Raw genomic sequence first — 22872 nt, 5'->3', positions numbered from 1 at the left:
TAAAGAATGCACCATAGCACAATTAATCAAAGGCAGGCCTATAAAAGAGTGAAAACTATAGATTTTGAGATCCCTATGAATTATTTTAAAGTTCTCCCTCTCTCTAGAAATCTAGCAAAGGAGGAATTTTCCAGTGCAATAACAGTCCATAGCACAATTCAAAATGACACTTGAAGTTTTTTAATGAAAAAGTAAAAACTACATCACCAGTCAGATTACATTTTCTGTCTCAAATCCAACACAACACTTCAGAGAGAAAAAAGAACACAACCTCCAGCAGCAAAAAAGATCTAGAAAGATGAGCACAAGATTCATTGAGAAATGTTTTTAACACTGCTGTTTTCTGTGCCAAAGAAAATAGAACATCATATCTAAAACATACAAACTACTGAAAGAGTAAAAACAACTCAATCTAAGTGATGAAAGTTCTTATTGTGGAGCAAATACACCCAATTGTTTGATGCAGTAATACTACAATGACTGTGGTCATGCAGTTAAGAGTTGTTGTTTTTTTATTTTAATTTTTTTACATATATGTAATATCCCATATTCACTTGTGTTTTTAAAAACTGTAATAAACAAAACAAAAGGTATACAAACTGTATTTAAAATTTGAGCTAGAATTAGAAAATACCACAGCTGTAGTAACAACATTCAGCCACTTAGAGTAGAATTGATACATTTGATATATTACTGGTAATTAAAAGGATTCAGTGGTTTGTGAGTGACATTAACTCATTTGACTGAAAAAGCAGCAGATGGCCACATGAGGTCAGTGTGAGGCAGATGTTCACTCATCTGCAACAAAGCAAAATAATTAGTTTCAACACAGCAACTCGCCCCATCACCAGCTGTACCCTTTATGAGAATAAACCTACTAAGGACTATGTGCATTTATAATGATAGTGCATAAGGTTTTTTAATTAAGTGAATGAAGATTTCATCTCAAAGCAATTGGTCCTTTTCCTCTCTCTCTCTTACAATGACAAGTTAAGTCAAAGTTGAACTGAGAATTATGTCCTTATGAACAGACACAAAACAAAAGAAAAAAATTAAAATTTTACAACAACAATTTACACTCAGTTGTTTATGCAAACATGTTTTGCTCTGTGTGCCAACATTAGCCTCTGAATTTGATGGAAGAGCCTTTCAACAGAAGCAACGGGGAATTTACCTCCCAGAATTCTTCTCTCAGCTCCCTTGACAACTCTGACGTGACTCTTTCCCTCCCAGCTAGTGGCGGGGAGGTAAGGGCATAAAGAAATGTAATAACATCCATTTTTGTATGTACTGTGTACTATATAGCATTCCATAAACAATGACTGTGCAGATAATGATAGTGCAAGCAGGTTATGGCTGACTATCATCTTGCACAAAGTGTACTTTCCCACTGTTTTTTTTTTTTGCAGCAAGAAGGAACTGCTTTGATTGGATCACCAGCACATACTTCACAGGATCAGATACATGGGTATGCAACTATAAAATATTGTCAGTCCGTCTGCTTAAGTCTGCCGTAGTCAAAAGGTAACTGGAGACCAGGTGAAAAGGGCATGTTTTACAATGAAATTCTCTGCTTCATCAAGCACATTTTAAACTAATAGTTATTCAGCAGAATGACAGCCTGCTTGACCATAAGTGGTCACCAACAGACTGAACAAAGCCCTCAGCATCTGACAACAGCCGTTGTGCCTGCATTTGCCTAAAATACAAAGGAGCTAAAGATTTGGCAGTTAGCACACAGGACAGAAGAAATGACTAAAAAACCCTAGATAAAGAAAAATGATGTTGGCTCACTATACAAAGAAAACAGATGCCTTCCAAATGCGGTAGTTCAACTTAAAAGATCTAGTCATATCTTTAAAGGGATATTCTCGACATTCTGAAGTGGAATTATGTGGGAAAGGTTATGAACAATTAAAACATTATCTGTTGTAGACAGCTTTTTTAACAGTCTCAGTTTATAGAAAGAGTTTAAAAACCAACAAGACTGAAGAGCTAAGGGCTTGGATTGCTGTCGTCATAAAATTTAATTCCCCAAAATGTAGTAGTTCAAGCAAACTTTATTTCATAAACTTTTACACCTCCACGGATTTCACATTACACAGTTATTTACATACATTTTTGAAGTTATTTGCCAGCACAAATAGCAGAGGTGCTAGGAAGCTAGCACTTCCAGTGACGTCTGGAGCAGTTCCAGCAGGAATTGTTTATTTCTGCTAAAATGATCAAAGAAGCCAAAACCGATGGGAATGTAAATTAAAATTAATTATAAATAAATAAATTAATTAATGGCTCATCAACATGGTCCAAGTGGATTAAAGTGGATTTTGCAATCTTAATAACAACCTCAAACTTTTCATCGCTATTGGTTTTACATTACACAAATATTTTGGCAGAAACATATAATACCTAGCAGAATAAAACCCAGGCTGCACAAAAGGTGTTACATTTTGCTGCTGCTGTTTGTGCTTGCAAATAAGCATCAAACTCTATGTAAATAACTGTACATTGTAAAACTGATGGTGATGTAAAGGTTTATAAAATACATTAACTGTTATAAACTGAAGATTGTAGCAGTTTCAAGACAAAAGCAGTCCACTTTGGTCTTGGCTGCATTTGGATTAACTGTTAGCGCATCAGTCCTGATTGGGTCTAAAGTCTTTTTTTTTCAACCTAAGTCCATTAAAAAGCTAACTACAACTGGGAAAATATTAAATCTTTATAACTTTCCACAAACCCCATTTCAAAATGGCCAGAATATCCCTTTTAAAGGCTCAAGTAGAGTAAGTCATGGCCGTTGCAGTATGTATTTAATGTAATAGTTTAGAAGTTTGCACACAACAGCAGTCACGTGCAAAATAAATTGGTCATATATAACTGCATCATCAGCTTACCTTTTTTTAAAGTAAAAAAGTATTTTTTTGTCATAGTTTATGACAAATGGTAATACGCATGTTAATTTTCCAAAGCCTTTGGTATATGGTGGTTTTCTTTGAACAGTTTAGTCCAGTTTTGTTCATGCTGTCCTGCTCTTCTCTCTTTCAGGAGAGAGGACATGAGCCAATGGCAGTGTGAGTTCAGGGGTCACATCAGAGCACTGAGGCAGTGGCTCAACAGTATGGAGGAGAAGCTGCCTCCCCTGGATCCTAGGGTCAGTTAGGTCTACAGTTGTTGTTCCCATCCCTTTCCGTTTCACCATAAACCAAGTTGGCAGAAGGCATTTTGCATGTTCTGTTCAATATATATTTTGATCTCTCCAGTATTATCAGGCATGCTACACTATAATTTATTTTCTATTTTGTTTGTTGTATGTTTTTTTTTTGTTTCTTTATTCTTCATTATCCACTTTTCTGGTGAAAAACTGAGCAAGTCTACATGTGACAGTGTATCATGCCGGTGCTTCATTTTCTCGCCACATCCTCACATAAATCTCTTACAGCAGTTCTAGAAAACCTAAAAGTTCCTCGCTGTCATGGTGTGGGGAAAAGGAGCCGAACCCAGAGTGCAGACTCATTGTAAGAACTAAAAGAAAACCAATTTATATACAATAAACACAAAACAAAGGCTGACGTGGCAGCAAACTAAACATCCAGGAACGAGACACGAGCAAACCGGGTGGACAACCAGACAGAGCATAAAACGAGAAAGTGACAATGAACCAGCAGCAAGTGGAGGAAATTACCAGGTTTTGAACACAGGAGGTAATTAGAAAATGTGGGCACAGGTGAGATGATTATGAAACCAGGAGCAGGTGGAGACAGGCATGACAAGTAAACAAGTGACAGACGGAGGTTAATACTGACAGACACAGAGAACAAGACCACATGAAAACAACACAAGAGTTAACAAACCCAAACAGAGACCAGAGGCAAAACACACTGGCACTCGCCTTGTGTAATCTCACTGGGAAACAATTAATAAATTGTTATATAAAATTCATAATTGTGCAAGGTGTTCTTTCATTATTCACTATTGTGATTTAGTCTAAAATCTATCCTTGACATGCTAATGTGCTCAAATATAGAATTCTGATGTTTACTCTTTGTAATCTTAGCAAACTGAATTGAAGGCAACTAGACTTCTTTTTTTGATTTTTGAACATATTTTACTTCTTGTTTGAGGAATTTTCTTAATTCTGTTGTAATGATTTATAATAAAGGTTTTGCTAATTCTGGGTGGCATGGTGGTGAAGTGGTTAGAGCTGCCGCCTCACAGCAAGAAGGCTACATGATTGCCTCCCAGCCTGGGGCCTTTCTGTGTGGAGTTTGCATGTTCTCCCTGTGCTTCCGAGGGTTCCCACCCACATAACTAAAATATGCTTATGCTTGTTAGGTTAACTAGTAACTCTAAACTGTCCCTAGGTGTGAGTGAGAGCGTGAATGGTTGTTTGTCTCCATGTGTCCCTGTGATTGACTTGCGACCTGTCCAGGGTGTCCCCCGCCTCTCGCACAGTGACTGCTTGAGACAGACACCAGTTCCCCGTGACCCTGAAAGTAAAAAGTGGGTAAAGAAAATGGATGGATGGATTGTGTAGGTAAGAATTTTTTAGACAAACATTTTATTCCTTCATTAAAAAAAAACCTCTGCCCATAAAATGTTTATAAAAAAAACACTGGCAGACCCATAAAGTGTAATTAGGCGACAAAAATTTTCATATTGACAATGTATCAAACCACGATAAATGAACATTTTAACTAAATAAAATATGTGCACTTTCTTTTTCTACATGATTATAATTTTCTCAGGTCTTAACCATTTCAGCACGCAATCACAAATTGTTGACATAATAGTCAGCATAGCTAACAAGGTTTAGTCAAGTCTTCTGGATTTTGTTGAAACATTTTGTTTTTTAATCTCTAGATAAAAGATAAAATGTTTCAACAAAGAAAAACTCGTCCAGACGACTTGACTCAACCTCGTCAGCTACCTGGATTATTGAGCATACATCAGGACAATAGTGAAACACACAACACAGGCTGCTATGTCAGAATTTTGTAAAAAGATGTGTAGATGAGTCCACACTAATGCATAAAGATACAAGCTTTTAAAAATCATCAGGAAGCATTTTTTAAAAGTCTTAAGTTTTCTCATTTTAAACTCCATTTGCATGTAGACAGGAATTACAAACACGACAATACATCTTTGTTTTTAAAAATACACAGTCTGTTGTGTAACTGGTCATGTCCAACACGTCTACCAGTGCTATTTGATGTCATTTGCACTAAGAAATACAATATTTTAATAATGTCAGAGGATATCATAGTAAGAACAAAAAGGAACTGAGCTAAATTTATGACTCATGTCAGAATGTGGAGTTTTTTATCTCCTGAGGTGGTCTTGCTTCACTCCTGCAGGGAGACTTCTTTGAGCTGCAGGGGGAAAGAGGGGCTGTGGAATCAGTCTCCATTGTGCCTGGCCTGAACAGTCAGCCTAGAGAAGTGCTTGGCACTGGAGGCCCTCTGCACACATGATCGAACAAACTGAAAAGACATCAGACTCAGAGGAGAGGAAGGAGGTAAAGAAAGAAAAGGGCAGGATCTTTTTTTGCTAAGAGTGCTCAGATCTGACGTTATTGAAAACAAACAAAATTCTGTCACAGAACCATTTATACCAATATTTGTAGAAAGACTTTCGCAGCTGGTCGCGGTTATTTTGCTGCTAGTCGAGTTAGAAATCAGCATAATTCTGAACAAGGAACTATTGTGACAATTACAACCTCTAAATTTAAATGCTCTAACACTGTAACTAAAAATTTGATTCTAGAAATATGAAACCAAATGGCATAGATGGGATGGCAAGTTTGGTAAAGTTTATCTACCTACACAAAAAAACGAAAACCCCTGAATATATTACATTTATTACTTTACTGTTTTTATTTGTACAAGTAGGGTTGTATTATATTACATTTAGAATGTTAGATGTAAGGCATTGCTGGTAAGCAACTTTTTTAGCTTTATCAATAATACTGCATATGTCAGCCATCTTGTCTTGTGACTGATTGGCCAAAAAAAGCTATTCAATTATTTTGCCTTGACCTATTCTAACTCAATAATTATTTCAATAGCTTTGTCTTTGACATGCTTTTCTTTGAAATTCGCATCATACTTGTTTTCGATCGATACTTATATTAGACAGGTGGTGGGTCTATGGCATCAGTTTTCAAAAGGTTGCTTTGATGCTGTCCACACAAAAAAGCAACAATGTAATTTCAAGATTATTTCACTCCAACACCTGGTTTCTAAAAATATTGTTTAGAAGGTCTTAAAATTGCATTTTCATGTAGAAACAAAGCTGAAACAATATATATATATATTGCTTTTTTTTTTTAAAGCCCTGTTTCCTTAGAAACTAAGATAAGATTCACAGGCATGATTTTTTGCAAAAAAACTCAAATATTTATGAGAGCTTCCACCCCTTATAGAGGTTGTGTGAGATAAGGGGGATATCTTTTTACCTCTGCCATGCTTTTATCATAATGCATCAGACCACAGACCTTTGTCATGGTAATGCCATTAGTCTGCAGCACTGCTGGTTGCAGGCTGAGCCACAGGGACTCGTTAGTTAACAGTATGAATGACGACATCCCCTGATGCAGCCCCCAGTGCACAGGCATCACCACAACCCACAGGAGAGCCACACACCTGCTCCTTAACACGAAACAAGCACGTCTTAAACTGCTTTACTACAAACAGTGGAATACATATACATAGGCCTAAGATTTGATGTTGCCAAGCATGAAGATCACAAACACCTGAATGGAAATGACACGTATTTTTTGATGAAAAATGCTACCTTTTCTAATAGCTGTTTGGATTGCTTTCACAAAAACTATGAAACTAGTTACACATATTTATCTGCCCATGGTCTACAAAAAATTTAAAATAAAACTGTCCTGGACGTATGGTCTAAACTCAAAATGAGGTCTGCCATCATGGATCAAAGAAGCCTTTTTTGTATATTGCACATATATTTTACTACTTTTTTTTTTATAAAGCACTTTAAAACAACAAAAGCTGTGACAGTGCTGCACAGATAAAAATCAATACATACTCAAAACATGAAGAAGATGAAAAACAACAATATAAACAATCAAATGCTGTGACGGAGGTAGGAGCAAAAGTCTCAACATGTGTTAAAAGCTAAAGAATAAAAAAATGTGTTTTTAAAAGTGGACAATAAAGGAGCACTTTTAATATGTAACAGCAAATCGTTCCATAATTTGGGAGCGGCAGCACTAAAATCTGTCACCCCTGAGCTTCAGTTTTGACCTCGGTACCTCCAGGTGGAGCTGATCAGCTGACCTGAGGCAACGAGCGGGAGAATATGGGTGAAGCAGCTCAGAGAGGTAAGATAGGGCATGTAAACTTTTAAAAACAAATAAAAGAATCTTAAAATGAACTTGAAAACACACAAGCAGCCAGTGTAGAGAAGCCAAAATAGGAGTGATGTGCCATTTTGTGCTTGAGAGTGAGCTCTTTATGCAGTTGCTGACGAGCTGCAACACATCTCACCTGTGGCAGTCAGGTAAGCCTGAAACAAGAGAGGAGAAAGCACTCTCATGAAGAGAGCCCCTAGAGGTCAGTGACCGTAACACCACCCCATAACTTGCACTTTTCAATAATCTTTTCTCTGAGTTGAATTAGGACAGTCACTTTAAAGGGGGTGAATTTTTATGCAATCACTGATTTTACATTACAAATTTTTATTTATTTATTTGGTAGTACTCTGAAAAAATGTGATTTGAAGATTGTTTGTAAAAAAAAAAGGCCTGTTTTTATTGATCATTATGGATTTGTGACAGCAATGGTATAAAACATCCATACTTTTTCTTTCTCTTGCATTAGGGAATACGCTGCTCTCTGCAGCTTTAATCAGCTGAAGATGTACGTCCAATGATTATGTTCGGAGAGTTTCAATGAAATCGGTTCAGTTTACGATACATTTTGCTAACGGACAGACAGAAAAATGCTCATACAGGCACCGGCAATTATAGGATTGCCCAATATTCATGGTGGGGAGCGATAAAAACGTCTTCTGACAGGTTAACTTCAGAAGTTCTACTCTCTGTCTCCCTGCCCCCTTCTGATGAGGTCCTTCGGGGGGGGGGGGGACTCTTTGTGCGTTGAAGGTTTCTGGTTTCACTGAACGGCAGATGCTGCATCCCAAATAAGCTTTGTACACACAGTTTACAAACAGACCCTAGAAGAGGGGTGAGAGGTCACAGCCTGTTATTCCCCCCCTCTCTGTTTCTGACAGCAAGCAAACAGTATCCCTGCTCTTTGACATCCTTTTCCCAAAACCTTTGGCAAAAAAAAAAAAAGGGGCTTCTTTATTGCTGGAAATAAACAAGACAAAAGACTAATGATTTGTGCTCTGATGACAGTAATGTAAATGTGTTTATTATTTGTGAAACTGGGGATTAATTCCTAAATCTACATTATTGTTTTTCTTACTTAGTGTGTCAAATTAATTTTCACCTTTCAACGCTTTTGTCATTCCAAAGCTTTAGGATTTTTTTCCACACACTTTGTAAGGATTAATGACGGGGCCTCTTCTTTTATTGCCCATTTCTCCCTATTCTTAGTAAAAAAAAATGCAGACATATGGCTGTAAATCCTTTTTTTTCCTGGAAGCCATTGAAGCAAATGCAAAGTTGCTGATATGATTTAACTCCTCGATCCCCAAGTTAGCAAATCTTCCCTGCATCCATGACTGTGACTTCTAGTATCCAAGCAGCAATGCAGGGCCCAAGCAACCCAGCAGGGAAGCCCTTCAGGCTTTTATCCACTTTTCTTGGAGGCAACCTCTTTTGGTGATAAATGACAGTGGGCAAGCTGAATAGTGCTTCTAGTTTGACCCTATAAAGGAAACCCCTCTTCTTTTATTTCTTGTAAAGAGGGCTAATTACCATGTTCAGGGAAGGAGCGGCTGAGGTCTTATTTAATCACAAGGCAGCAGAGAGTTTGAAATAACTAGGGAGGGAGAAACAAGCCTGTTAAGTTAATCTTTTTTCCCCTTCAGTCCTTTCGTACACAGGACATGTGAAAATATTTTGTCTTCCAATTGATCCTAATTTTGGGCCTTGTTACTTTGGAAGCCAACATTCAGTTTTCATACGTAAATGCACAAAATCACTTACATTTGTCAAGCTACTCAATTGTCACCAACATTTCTTTAAGAACTGTGTGAAGCATCTCTGTGTGTGCCTACAGTGAAAAAAGAAGATTTCTTTGGCAGTTGATTTAACTGGTGATTAAGGAGGCTGTAGGATGCCTCGAGTAGGGATAAGGTGTCATGGTTTGGCACCAATGTTTTCCTGGCAGAGTGCCTCTTTCAGATAAAGGCTGGGTGGACAAGGAATGTGGGCCTAACTTCCTCATTAAACAGCTAATGATATGAGCCTTCAAAGTGACCAAACAAAACACCTCTCAGGGGGTTCACTCGTCTTTTGTAGTTTGTCTAATCTTTTTGACTCAAAGGTTTTTTTTGTTTTTCATGTGATATTAGTATTGATAACCCAGTCTCACAGTAAAACATAAAGAAATCAAAGTAAATACATCTGCATTTTAAAGTGTTTTGTGATGGCTCTTCAGTCTTGACTGTCAAGATCTTAATTTGGCTGAGCCAGTTATTTTTCAAAATAGCTCCACTTTGAAACACCTTTTTTTTGTATTCTGTCGCTGTTCAGGAGAGTGCCCCAAAGGAAACATAAATGGGAGAAGTTAGTCAAAACTATTGTATCAGACTTAAGCGTAGCTTAAAAGAAAATAAAACCAACACTGTAGGGATCAAATGTATCAAAATGTCCCTGTCCTCACAGCTGAACACACAAAATGTATTGGACACAAACTAATTATTAAATTAAATAATCATATATCCCAAATATGTATTATTTTACATGTTATGGTTTTATGAAGTTTTGAATAAAAGTTACAGTATAAATAAAACAACACTGATTAATGTATAATGACCATGGAGATCTCAAGAGGTTAAATAACTTGACCCTTCAGAGTCATTCAGTTCTGTTTATTTACTGCGACTGCACACAGTGACAGCCATCTACAGCTGCCCTTTTCCTTCTTTTCATATTATCTCTAAACCAGGGGTGTCAAACTCCAGGCCTCGAGGGCCGTTGTCCTGGGAGTTTTAGGTTTTTTCTGCTCCAACACACCTGATTCAGATGGTTTAATTACCTCCTCACCAAATCATCAAGTTCTCCAGCAGCATGGCAACAAGTCATCCATTTAAACCAGGTGTTTTAAATCAAGAACACATCGAAAACATGCAGGAGAACAGCCACAGAGGAATGGGGTTTGACACCTGTGCTCTAAACTAAGTTTGTAATAGATTTGTTTCTTTTTTGGATTGAGAATAATGATCATACTTTAGCAATCTGAAAAAAATACAACATGGCCGTATAACCAAGCCATTAACAAGTAAAAAAAAATATTTTTTTTAAATAAAAAATTCAAGAGTTGTCTGCTTTACTGGTTTTGTAAGGATGTTTTGCCTTTATTTTTGTAATATAAGACAGGAAAAAAAAGTTAAGTCGGTTGCAAACAACGCTCCGGCATACTCCATAAGAGGTCAAGAAGTCAATTCACAGTCAAGTGGTTGCGAGACGTTTGTTTTCGCACACATCTTTCATCGTCCACCAGACACTCAGAGCAGAACGAGAGCTGATTTTGGCTTTTAGTTCTTGATATTTAATCTGATAAGGAACAGACATCCTCAGGAGAAATTTTCTCTGCAAAAGTTCAACAGTAAGGAAATTACATAATAACAAAATTTTTCCCAAATGTCTTCCATCCACAGGAACACATACAGTATTTACAAACCATTCCCAAGAGCTGTATTTGTCTTACTAAAAGCTTGTAGCATACTCTGCAAGAACTGAGAAAAAATGTTTTCTTGAGATGGCAAGCAGAAGGACAAAGTTTCTTCTCGTCAGGACATTTTATATTTCATAAAAAAACTCAAGTGCTGAACTCCTGGGAAGTCTTTGTAAAAGAAAAATCAAACAAACATATTTTCTCACAGCCCTGGGAGAGAGAACAATTGGCTTGTTTCCAGCAGAGTATGTAGCTGCCTTTACTGACTCATTTTTTGTACCTGCTTAATCCTGTTCAGAGTTCCAGGAGGAGGGGGTGGTTTGGCTAATGCTTATTAAGGCAGTCACTGGAGAAAAGAGGGGTATACCCATACCCTGGACAGGTCACAACACCCATGGACAGGGAGAACATAGAAACTCCACACAGAAGTAATTTGAACTGGAGACCATCCTGCTGTTAGTCAGCATTCCTTACTCACCCATCTACCATGCTGCCTCTTAGTTCATCACAGAAACGGCCAAACGTTGGCATTCTAACTGTAATATGTTGTTTAGCACAAGTGAATAAATGGCAACTAATTCCATTAGTAAATTCCATTTTTAGTCAAATGACCAGAAGCTGTACACAAGTAGAAATGTCTTTATGCACATTAAAATGTATGAAAAATAAAACAAAGTGACAGCATTCTTGAACTAAGCAGAACAAAGTTGTTATTCTTCCTGAAACTAGTGCATATTATAGTATTCCTATGGTATTAGAGCTACGTTTGAGATATGTGCGATTTTTATTCACATATAACAAAGTACAGAGTTTAAATTTAAAAAGTAGTATTGATTATAAATCTTATGAGGTTTTATATGTACACGAACAGTGGAAAACAAACAGAGAGGCACACACCTCAACACAGTGATGTATTTTCTGGTAGCAATTGTTAGAAAATGTTTTTCTTTCTTTCTTTTTTATTTGGAGCAAAGTTTTGTGCACATTTAAAAAGTCTGTGTAAATACTGATGATTTTCTTTATACGTGTGTGGCAAGTTAGTGGAAAGAAATGCATGTAGGTGTGCATTGGATGAGTGGGTGCATCTGGTGACATGTCGGTAGATTGATTATTTGGTTGACAAAAAACAGGAGAGAGCTCAGTCACTTGCATATATGTTTTTTATTGTATTACTGAGCACCTGTAAACAGCATAATTTCTAAAAAATATTTGTAATATTAAGTCCATCATATTGCCTGTAGGTTATACCTAACTAAATATCTGAAATGTTACAGACAAATAAATTATAATTCAATTCAAAACCCCAAATCCCTGAGTTCATACTTGTCTATGTGTTTTGCTTGGTGCAGGACATTTCTAAGGCAAATATTGTTTCTTCTTTTAATGGGCACGACAGAGTTTCACTATAGGGGTCCTTCCTTTTACAATATAAAAAGAGCTGAATTATCTTCCCATGGCTCTCTATTTTGTGTTTGCCTCTCTTCTCTTTGTTTAAAGGCTGGAGTTGAAATGGCTGGAAGCAAGTTGAAAAGTAATCTGAGATGTTTTACTGTAATTAGTTGTCGTTTGTTGCTGCTGTGGAGACTGCTGTACTGACTATGAATGGGGAATTGGGGGCTGCAAAGGGGTAGAGTGTGAATGTGTGACTGGGTGGATTGTAGGGTGGGTGTGGGACCCTCCTTTTGTAGACTGCACTTCTCTCTTTTGCCATCCAGAGAGGGAATGGGCTGAGGCAGCTGTCACTTAACATGTGAATGTTTCAAGGGTGGCCCAGGGGTCTTTAGAAAACTCTCCTTTTTTTTTATTTTGCCCCCCACCCCATTTTTCAAGCCGAAGCATTATGGAGTTTCTGAGCCACAGAGGAGGAGCTTTCCTGGATGAGAAAGAGGAGAATGTGCAACAACAAAAAAAACTGGAGGAAGGTAAAGAGGGCACTTTGCCGCCTAGCTGCCTGGTACAGGAACAACCTGAGTGGCAGTGTGAGTAAGAATCCAACCGCCGTGGTGTTACGTGGAACGGGCACAATGTGACCTCCCTGTGAAAACTGCTCTTGGCTGGGAACTGTGGGAGTTCAACTGAGCCGTTGGAATACATTGTCTTCATCTGGGCGCACTATCCCATCAGCGCGTTAACAAGGAAGGAATTCCTCTATCACAGCTCCCACAACAAAGAAGAAAGGGAGAGGAGCAGAGCTGGTGGGAGGAGAAGTGAAGGGAGGGGAGGGGTGCACTGTGAGGGGAGAAGAGGACATTGTTTGTCTGTGGCTGTGGGCAACGGAAAAGCATGAGTTATCAGGACATGTGTGAGTGTGTTTAGAAAGTGTATTTGTAAGTGACCATGTGTAAATGAGTGGACTTGACTGACTGCACTGGGGGAGTTTGCATGTGTATGTTTGTGAGGAGCCTACAGTTTTGGATGTTGGAGCTCAGGGGCCGTTCAAAGGATGCTCAAACAAAGCCAGATTTTTTTCCCCCTTTCTCTCCCTTTTGAATGGTGATTGAGAGCTAGCTGGATTCCTTTACTCATGCTGTTGGGTTCAGTTCTGCTTCAGGGTAAGTGTAATTCACGTGAGCTTCTAACCGCCAAAACTGCCATTACTTCAGGATTGGCCCAGAGAGAGAGGCTGGGTTTGGTGTTTGTTGGTCAGTCACTAAACCAGGAAATCACAAGAGACAAATTATATTCTGTTAGAGGGCTTGAAAAACATTTATTGCAACTTAAAAATAATTTAAAAAAAACTTCAGCAATAGATGAAGTATTCCTGTAGAAACTACATCAGTATAAATGGACCAAACTAATGTGAGTATTTTTCTATTTAATTCAACAGTTTGTTCTTGTTTTTAATGGTGCATTATTTTAGCAGACACTATTATTTTCAGTAACCATTCCAACAAAACCCCTGCTTACATTTCTCTACAGTAGCATTAGGTTGCCTACTTACAAGACTGTTTGAATAACAAAAAATAAATAAATAAATCTGACCTTGCTCTATATCCACCTTTTAAATGTTATGAGTCTCATGGGTAAATGCACAGCTGCCATCTTTGATTAGGGACCACTACACTGATTACTACTTCAGGACCTCTCTTAAGAGAAACCAACAGACAACCATGAGACTACATGATAAGCCTCTACTGTTGGGATTGATGATTATGGTTCTACTACTAATCACAAATCCACCCATATATGACTTATTGAACTATCTCAATAGGTGAATTAAATAAATACAAGATCTTTTGAATGGCATATATTTAAAAATGTTATTTTAAACCTGTGGATATTCACATTCATCTCAAGTTTGTTCATACTGAGAATTAGATTAGAACTGGACATTAAACGCCAAAGCATAAACTTCTTATTAGATTAGCACTTTAAATTTCAAATTTGTCTTGTCTATACTATAGAGAGGCCCTTATACCATGGCCATAATTCAATTAATTCCAGAATGAACTGCAGTCATAAATCACACTAAAAGCAGAGAAAAGACTGCTCTGGAGAGCCCTTTTACAATGGGTTAAGTGCCGGAATGGGTCAGCCATTTGGAATATGAGTTAAATAGTGGAGTGGTTTTCTGTTTCCCTCATGCCCCTTCTATTATCATGAAGCTAGAATGTGAGTTCTAGGAAGTGAAAATCATATTAACATCAGGCTTGATAAAAAAAAGAATTGTCTGGTTTGTTTTCATTTCAGACAAATGTAGGTCACTGTATTGTAACTGTACACTCCTCCATGTGGTGCCCAAAAAAAAACAGTTCTAAAATTACTGAGCTCCCATTGTTTTTGCCTTCTTTATATCAGCATCGGGATGATTCTATTTCCCATTATGAAAAAGAAAATACCCATGTACTGTATATTTAAATTAAATAGTATCTCGTTCTTGAATTATTGTATAAGAACACTGCTCAGCACATTTTCATTCATCTTGTGAAATCACTGTGGAAGAAACGCTGTAGTTTAGTAAAAGACCACACATGCAGTATAGTAGCCAGACATAGCTAAATTGTTAGCTGATGTGGACACGGGCACAGACACTCTGCTCTCCTCAGGAGACTGCAGGGCAGTGATCTGAGCTAACTGGATAATCATTGATCTTGAGGCAGGGGCTTTGTCTGGGCACCACTCTGATCTGTACTCCCCTGTGGACCCCTGGACTACATCATCTGCTCAGCAGACATGCATGATGCAAGTAATTCCTAATGCTCATGGAGCGGTGATATCAAAGTAGGTCATATCTGGATTATCACTGATTTACTTACTTTTGTCATACATTTTATTTTGTGCTGTAATTTTACACCCAAATTAAATTTAAGTCAAATTTGGGGTGGATTTTGGCAATAGCACAGAGGAAAATTCTCAATGAGTGCAGTTTCTTTGTCTAATCTCTGACAAGGATAAGAGAGCTGCATATTCAGCATATGTTTAATCAACCAACAACACGACTGCAACATGTTACTGTATCCATGCAGCACTTTGATTCTGAATTTTCAAGACTGAAAAACATTTGTCTCAGTTGAGGAGCTATCCTCCCAATTTTGTTTTTGCTGATCCTCAGACCCTCCATCCCCCCACATGATCATTAGTCACCAGGCATGACTTTAACTGACCTGTATAATTTTGAATGGACCAGTGTAACCCTGCCTCAGAGGGAGGAACTAGCTTCAACAAGAACCCTCCCTGTGATCTACTAATGGGCTCACCTCAGATCCTCCATGTCAAGATAATTACATCCACCTTTAACCTCTGTCAAAACAATAAAGGCACTGAGTTAAGGAGAAAGCAGACAGGGTGACACAGTTTGAAACTGTCAGTCACAATAAGACTTAAGAGTAATATACACATTTCAGCCAAATAGGATGTTGACTATATTCTTATCAAATTTTAAAACTTGTATGTAAAAAATGTTCTCTTACAAACTGCAATTGGTGACCTACAAGAAAAAGCATTTATCAACAACCACCAAAGTCTTACTGCATAATTTAAAGTTTGCTACTAATTTTAATTTTATCTTACCGACCCAATTGTTGTTTCTACCCATCCCACTGTTGACACCCTGGAGAAACTGGGCTATGTCTGCATTTTTATGGCTGTCATTCTTCATCCGATCCTAAATGGCTTTCCCAGGACTAGTTCAAGCTGCGTTACAGAAAGAGCTGGCTGGTTGCCTCTGGTTTTTCTGTGCCAGGCTCAACACTGGGGTTCCTGACAAGCCTGTCACATTGATTTTGAAGCCCAGAATAATTCAGTTGTTGATGCGAGGTAGCAGAAGGAATATGTGCATGTGTTTAAAATTTTAAAAAGGAAAAGATGGGAACAGCTTGGCCAATTCGCTGTTTTGTAGTTTCCTTGCATCGATGCCAGGACAAGCACAGTGGCCAAAATTTTGCACATGAATGATGTGAAACAATCATTTTGACTTATAGCAATATTTTGGAGATTTGGAAGTGGCAAAGAGTTGTTAGTGACTTAAAAAACTGCAATCTTAAAAAAATTTTGAACAAAAATTATATATATAAAAAAAATAGGTTTTTTTTTTTTTTTCATTGCATGATGACTCTGAGCTCCCTTGTTTTATTTTAGGTAGCTGAGGGACCATCCGCGTGAATGGCCAAGGGGCCTTACCTCACCTATTACCTCACTAGCCTGTGGGCTAAAGGAATATGGGTAACCTCATCAGCAGGCCCAGCTGCCTGGGCCAGAAATCCAAGCACGTGAGGACAGACGAGGGCTTCTTAAAAGAGTGCTACCAGCGACGAAAGGAGTGGCAGCCTGCTGAGCAACATGAGGCAACCAAGAGAGAAGAGGATTTTAAAGATAAAGTTGGAGAAGATGGAAACAAGAAAGGAGAGGTGGAAAGAGAAAAGGAAGAACAAGAAACTGAACATAAAAGAGAGGAGAGTGTTCATACTCCCATTTCAGATAAACTCCTAAATAGCTCTCCTGCTTCTACAATTAGGAGTAGCAGTACTCTGGAAAATGCCTGGCACAACAGCCCTTCTCCGATAAAAACATCCCGGAATGGGACACTAACAAGGAGGTCAGTGCCTTCGGAGTTTGCCAGATCTCCCCTGGCTCACTTGGACAAGAGTGCTGCAGACAGGAGGGCCAGCTTCCAGAGAAGAGACTCCAGAGAAGGAAGCCCCTGGTCCTGGAAGACAGTGGCATCACGAGAGGTCACAGAAGTGACTGAGGTTACAGAAACAATTGTGACAGAAATTGTGGAAGTGACAGAATATCCATCAGGGGATAAAGGAGGGAACCCCATAGTCACCAGAACTGTTAGAGTCCTGAATGGTGTTGCAGAGGAACTTGCTGAGGTTGATTTTTTTAACCATAATAAATTCCATCTATTTTCTGTTTCAGCCTTTTTTTTCATCTGAACTTAACATTCTAATCTTCATTTCCATTTTAAATCAGTAATTTGTCTGCATCACATGACAGTGGGTCTGTCTTCACCATAAATTTAATGGACTGACAAATCCCTGAATTTCTTTACTTTGCAGCTCCAAAGTGATGGGCGTTCAAGTTCAGACCAAGATTCTAGTTTGGACAGGCGGAGGGTACGTTTTCTTTGTTTTGAAGCAATACAATTAACTGTTAGCTTATTTACATTTGATTATTTCATCATTTGTTTCATTTCCACTACTTGATCTACAATTTTGTATTTCTTATGTGTGATTTTCTCAGGAAACAAAATCTGCTTTGGCGCTCAGGGATGTGTCCACAGATTCAGAAACATTTCTCCAAAACCTGGAAGCTTTGGTCACATGGGTCAGTGAGATAGAAGAGCTCACAGCCAATCAAAAACCTCCATCATCAGAGGTCAAAGTGGTGAAAGCCCAACTTCAAGAACAAAAGGTTTGCTTGACTGGAATACAGCATCACATAATTTTTTGTTTCAGAAAAAAAATCTGGGTCATAAAAATATTGCCAAAAAATAATTATACCTATGGAAAGCTGCACCAAAGTCTTAGAGAATGTTCAATGGCTTCATTTATAAGAAAACCTCTGCTCTACTTAGTGGTAAAGAAGTGGTGTTCATAGCAACAATGAACTTCACTAAACCATTGTGAACATGACCATAGGGTATGAGAAAAACAGTTTGCCTTTCAGCTGAAATCTCACTCATTGTGAATTCTTTAGAACCTTCCTGGATTTTGACAATGAAAGGCTTGAAACACGAGACAAGGTTTCCTGCACCTAGTACAAAGGAAGAAGAAGGAGAGAAATGGGGTTTTGATATATATTAACTCCTGCCGTCTCTTTTTAAAAAGAAAGCAACAAAAATAAATTTATTATTTTCTGTACCATTCTCTCAATTTTATGTAATGCTTTGATTCCATAAGATTTTAATCTTATACCTAAGATATTTTTTTATGTTTTTACAGCTCTTGCAGCGCCTCCTAACGGACCGAAGACGCAGTATGGACTCTATGATGCTGGAGGGTCCCCGGTTAGTAGAGGCCCACCCAGGAGAGGAAGACGAGCAGGCAAAGGTCAAGCTCTCCACTCTTAAACAGAAGTGGGAGGCCTTACAGCTGAGGGCAGAGAAAAGGTCAGACACCTTTATTTATTTTATTTCAATAAGGCTTGCTGCATGGTTCTAAATAAACCTTACTGATTATTACCAAACTTTGATAGGAAAGCAAGTGTGGAGTTGATTCTGCCCAGGGCTCAGCAGTTCCAGGATGAAGTAAACAACTTTCAGCAGTGGCTTATATCAATCGAACAGACGCTAGCTGAACTACGAAATGCGGAGAGAGTAATGCTGTACCTCTCAGACGCCACAGAACGGGCCAAGGTTAGAAATTTGTCATGTATGCTGATTAACCACAACATTATGAGCAGCCTCTTAATATTATTTGGGTCACCTTTTTGCCTCTGAAACATCCAAACTCTTAGGATAAGGACAAGGAACAGCTGGGCTTGTCCTTGTCTGACTGGTCGTACATTAACAATGAATCTGTGAAGAGAGGGTGGTGTGACTTCCATTTGTCAGTCTGTAATTTGATCAGCAAAAGTCTTTAGGTGGATACTGAGTGTAAAAGTATCCATGTGAAAGTCTGGATATTTTTTTTTGTGTGTGTGTGTGCATCAGAGCATTGTGTTGTAATAAGATTAACATAACTACTCGACTTTACCTGACAACTGTCAGAATGTTGTGCAGATTTGTGTACGGTTTAAATTAATTAATAATAAAAGTTGTTTTAATATATATTTAACTTTTCTTCTTCTTTTAGGCTGTTGTTGATGAGATTCAAGCCAAAACTGCTGAATTAGGAAAAATACAGATGACGGGCCATAATTTAATGGAAGCAGTTTCAGGTAATGTTTCCTAAATAGTGTAATATGAATTAGTTAGGGTTTTTATTAAAAATTCTGACAGTTTGTAATCCTGAAAGAAAAATGAACAGGCTGCTTCACTGTAAATGTTCAGTAAAGTATCCTGCAGTACCGTATTTTTCGGACTATAAAGCACACTTAAAAACCCTTCAATTTTCTCAAAAAACAACAGTGCGCCTTATATGTGTAAGAAGTTGTAATGTTTTAGTACGACTTTGGTAAACTACAAAGCTGCACCCCTTGCAGCATTAAGGCTCAGTTATAGTCACGCAGGGCTCCGTGCACGGTGCATGGACCTGAGCGAACGCTGTAGGCGTTTATACTTGACGCTTACGTCAGTGTAGTATCCTTCCATGAGTTTTGAACCGTTTGATTCTCTTTAGGATCTCTCATAGAGGGATCATATAAATGCTGATACAGGCGAACCAGCTCCGCTAGAGCACCAAAATCGTCCGTTTTTAATGGAGCACGGTGTATGCGGTCCACGCGAAGTTACAAAAATGACGATGCGTCTTATATATGACAAAAATTTGAAAATGGACCATTCTTTGACAGAGCGCCTTGTAATCCCGTGTGCCCTATAGTGCGGACAAAAATGGTATGACAATATCACTGAAAATAATCTAGAAAACCAATGCTCAACAAATATCAAGCTGTGCTGGTCAATTCTGAGAACAAAACATAACTGTGCATTCTCTAAAACAAATAAATGTCCAATTTTACCACTGATTATTAGTAACCTAATACATTGTTGGGCTTAATCTGTTGTGATTTCACCTTCATTCTAGCGGAGGAAGCTCAGCAAGTACAGGAGAAGATGGATGCTCTTCGTATTCGTTGCTCTGTGCTAAGTCTGAGCAGTCTAGATGTTCTGCAGAGGTTGGATCAGGCCCTTGAAGCCTCCAGCCGTTGCACTTCCAGCCAGGAGGACCTTCACTTGTGGCTGGGTCGCATTGAGAAGGAGCTCCTGGGAGCAGCAGGAGCACAGACACATTCAGGAGATGCAGTACTTTGTGAAGCTGAGAAACAGAGGGTAAATTTTCACACAACAATCCACAAAAATTAATGCATAAACACCCACTTCTGATCCATACATGACTATGCATTTAATACACAAAGATGACTGATAATTTAGGTGAAGTAAAAGTAGGAACTGGGTCATGTTTGAAACAAACAAACAAACTTGTGTTAACAACTTAGTCAAGTCAAATTTATTTATATAGCACTTTTCAGCAACAAGACAATTCAAAGTGCTTATAAAACACTTCATACCGCTAAGTGCTTAGTTTCACAGTTTGTCATATTTACCAGTTAATTTTCCATTCGGCCATTTTCTACGTCCAACTTATCTAGTACAAAATCACTGCAGGCCGGAGCCTGTTCAATCAGATTGTAGGCAAGAGCCAAGGACAAGGGACAACAAAGAGGACTGTTTGCAAGGTCCATCTCAGCTTGCTACAGATTTATGAAACTTTCAGCAATCTACTGTGAGAACAAATGAGCCTTTATTACATAGACTGTATGGCATATATTTTAACTTGAAACAAAAGGTACCATTGCAGTTGTATTAATGAAGGCGGCTTTCAACCTTGTGAAATCTATTATGTTCCACAGATAACCATGAGTGCAAAAACTACTTGGTAATACTTTTAGGTAGTACTACACTTTTAAGTCAAAATATGCATACTATAAAGTTCAAACAAATGGCAAAAAAAGTTTGCAGTTTGCACGCACCAACCTTATATTATTAGCATTATTTCATCAAAAGGCTATGTTATTGTTGACATTCTAACATCTGTCTGTCATTATCAGCTGGAACAGGCCGTTTCAAAGGAGATGGCTTGGTTCAGAGACACCGCACTCAGTCTTGAAAAGCTGAAAACTATCATACTGGATCCAGAAGTCATAGCTGAACATCTCTATGAACAGAAGGTGAGAAAAATTCGTAGATATGAACAACTAATCAAATACATTTGTTAAATAAAATCAGTCCTATCTTGTATTATAGAAGCTCATGTAAATTCATCAAAACTATGTTTAGATTCTTAAATTAATTTGATACTCTTTCTTGTGACTAGATTTTAGCAGTGGAGATTCTTCAACACAAGTTCAACATCGAGAAAATGGTGAAGATTGCTGAAATTCTAATGACTTATAGTGATGAAGGAGAAGCTGGAGATCTTCAGGTAAACTTCTAACTTTATTTTATGACTTTTTATTTTTCTTTTGATAGTGAAAATATCTAATATTAATTTATGTGGTCACATTTCTATCCAGATGCCATTAGAGGCTTTACAGGAACAGTGTAACACGACCTCAGCCACCAATGCACATGTAGTCCTGCAGCTCGAGCATGCCCAGTCACTTCTTGGCCAGTTCTCCGAGGGTCTTGTTGAAGTTTCACCTTGGCTAGAAGAAACTCAGTCACTCATTGGTCAGCTGTCCCTGAACACAATTAGCTATGAAGCATTTCGGGAACAACAGGACCTCTTACAGGTAAAAGAAACCTGCCCCTTTCAAATAGAGGCAAGCTTTTTTTTCTTCTTTTTTGTTTTGCTCAACAAAGAAGTACCTCACAGCCTGCCACCACTTTCCTTGAGCTAAATGAACCAGTCTGTTTTGTTCAGTAATGCAATCTACTCGATGACAGGGTATCTTTTTCACCAGTGTACTATAATAGCAGTTCTGTTTTGTCAGAAATGCATATGAAAATTATGATATTTTTTCTAACCATTCTGTTCCTATACACCGAAATTAGATTATTTCTATAAATGGGCCAGCTGAATTGTTACTAGTCCTTTTTCTTTTACTTTGTCCAGGGTCTCAGAGAGTCTATAGCAGAACACCGACCTCTGATTGCACGCTTATGTGTTATAGCAAATTGCTTGTCAGAACTAAACTCGGATCAGGGCAAACAGTTCTGTCAAAAGGCAGCAGAGGCGGAGGAGAAGCACAAAACCATCAGAGATTGTGTCAGAGGGACTGCCAGTCTTCTCGAGGAGTCCTTGCCACGATTCACACAAGTAAGAATGGGAGATGTTTAATGAAGTACATACATTACGTTGCATATTCACACAAGAAAGAGCTTCATGTCTGTTGGTCTTTTGGTCCTGCAGTTGAATGAGAGGATGACTCTTATCAAAGAGAATGTTGACCGCCTACGCAGTCGCATACAGACACCGACCTCTCTTCAAGGTCTCACCCCACGGATTCAGGAGCAACTTCAAGATAATAAGCAAATCCTCGCTGAGCTGTCCAAGCTGGAGCTGGGCCTTAATACTGTTAAAGTGCAAGCAGACGAACTCCTGGCAAACACTAAAGCAGCAGGAGATGGATCCATAGGCACAGGTGACCAGTCTTCTCAGACAGTGCCCCAGTACCCACAGACCTTCACATAACAATGCCATTTACTCTGCAAAGAGCAGTCAAAATAATACCCCTGCTATATCTGCATTCTCAGCGATTCAGGGTCAAGTATCCAGCCTGTCCCTACTGTGGGATGAGACATATAAGCAGGCCCAGGAGAGGGAAAGCTGGTTACTGAAGGTCTTGGATCTCGCCTTGAAGTTTTGGAGCGATGTCAGCGAAATGACAACTGCTCTCAATGATGCCCAGCAGGCACTGATGGATCTCAATGCTTGTCAGACAGACTCTGAAACAATCCGCCAAAGTCTGGAAACCATGCAGGTTTGTCTGGATC

General features: G+C 38.5%; 1 protein-coding gene across 1 annotated transcript in view; it reads left to right on the top strand.

Annotated features, from left to right (window-relative positions):
- Positions 1-22872, top strand: part of LOC108234170 (plectin) — a 98749-nt gene that overhangs the window by 64132 nt on the left and 11745 nt on the right. Inside the window, exons 33-47 of the mRNA XM_037980331.1 lie at positions 3046-3151; positions 16410-16429; positions 16486-17146; positions 17333-17389; positions 17517-17687; positions 18218-18384; positions 18471-18630; positions 19070-19154; positions 19961-20205; positions 20985-21104; positions 21251-21358; positions 21450-21668; positions 21992-22195; positions 22289-22520; positions 22633-22859. Coding sequence (XP_037836259.1) covers positions 3046-3151; positions 16410-16429; positions 16486-17146; positions 17333-17389; positions 17517-17687; positions 18218-18384; positions 18471-18630; positions 19070-19154; positions 19961-20205; positions 20985-21104; positions 21251-21358; positions 21450-21668; positions 21992-22195; positions 22289-22520; positions 22633-22859 — 2782 coding nt within the window. The remainder of the gene's footprint in view (positions 1-3045; positions 3152-16409; positions 16430-16485; positions 17147-17332; positions 17390-17516; positions 17688-18217; positions 18385-18470; positions 18631-19069; positions 19155-19960; positions 20206-20984; positions 21105-21250; positions 21359-21449; positions 21669-21991; positions 22196-22288; positions 22521-22632; positions 22860-22872) is intronic.

The sequence above is a fragment of the Kryptolebias marmoratus genome, linkage group LG16, assembly GCF_001649575.2.
Source record: "Kryptolebias marmoratus isolate JLee-2015 linkage group LG16, ASM164957v2, whole genome shotgun sequence".
NCBI lineage: Eukaryota > Metazoa > Chordata > Actinopteri > Cyprinodontiformes > Rivulidae > Kryptolebias > Kryptolebias marmoratus.
The sequence above is the reverse complement of the archived record's forward strand: the minus strand, read 5'-3'. Positions and strand labels throughout refer to the sequence as shown.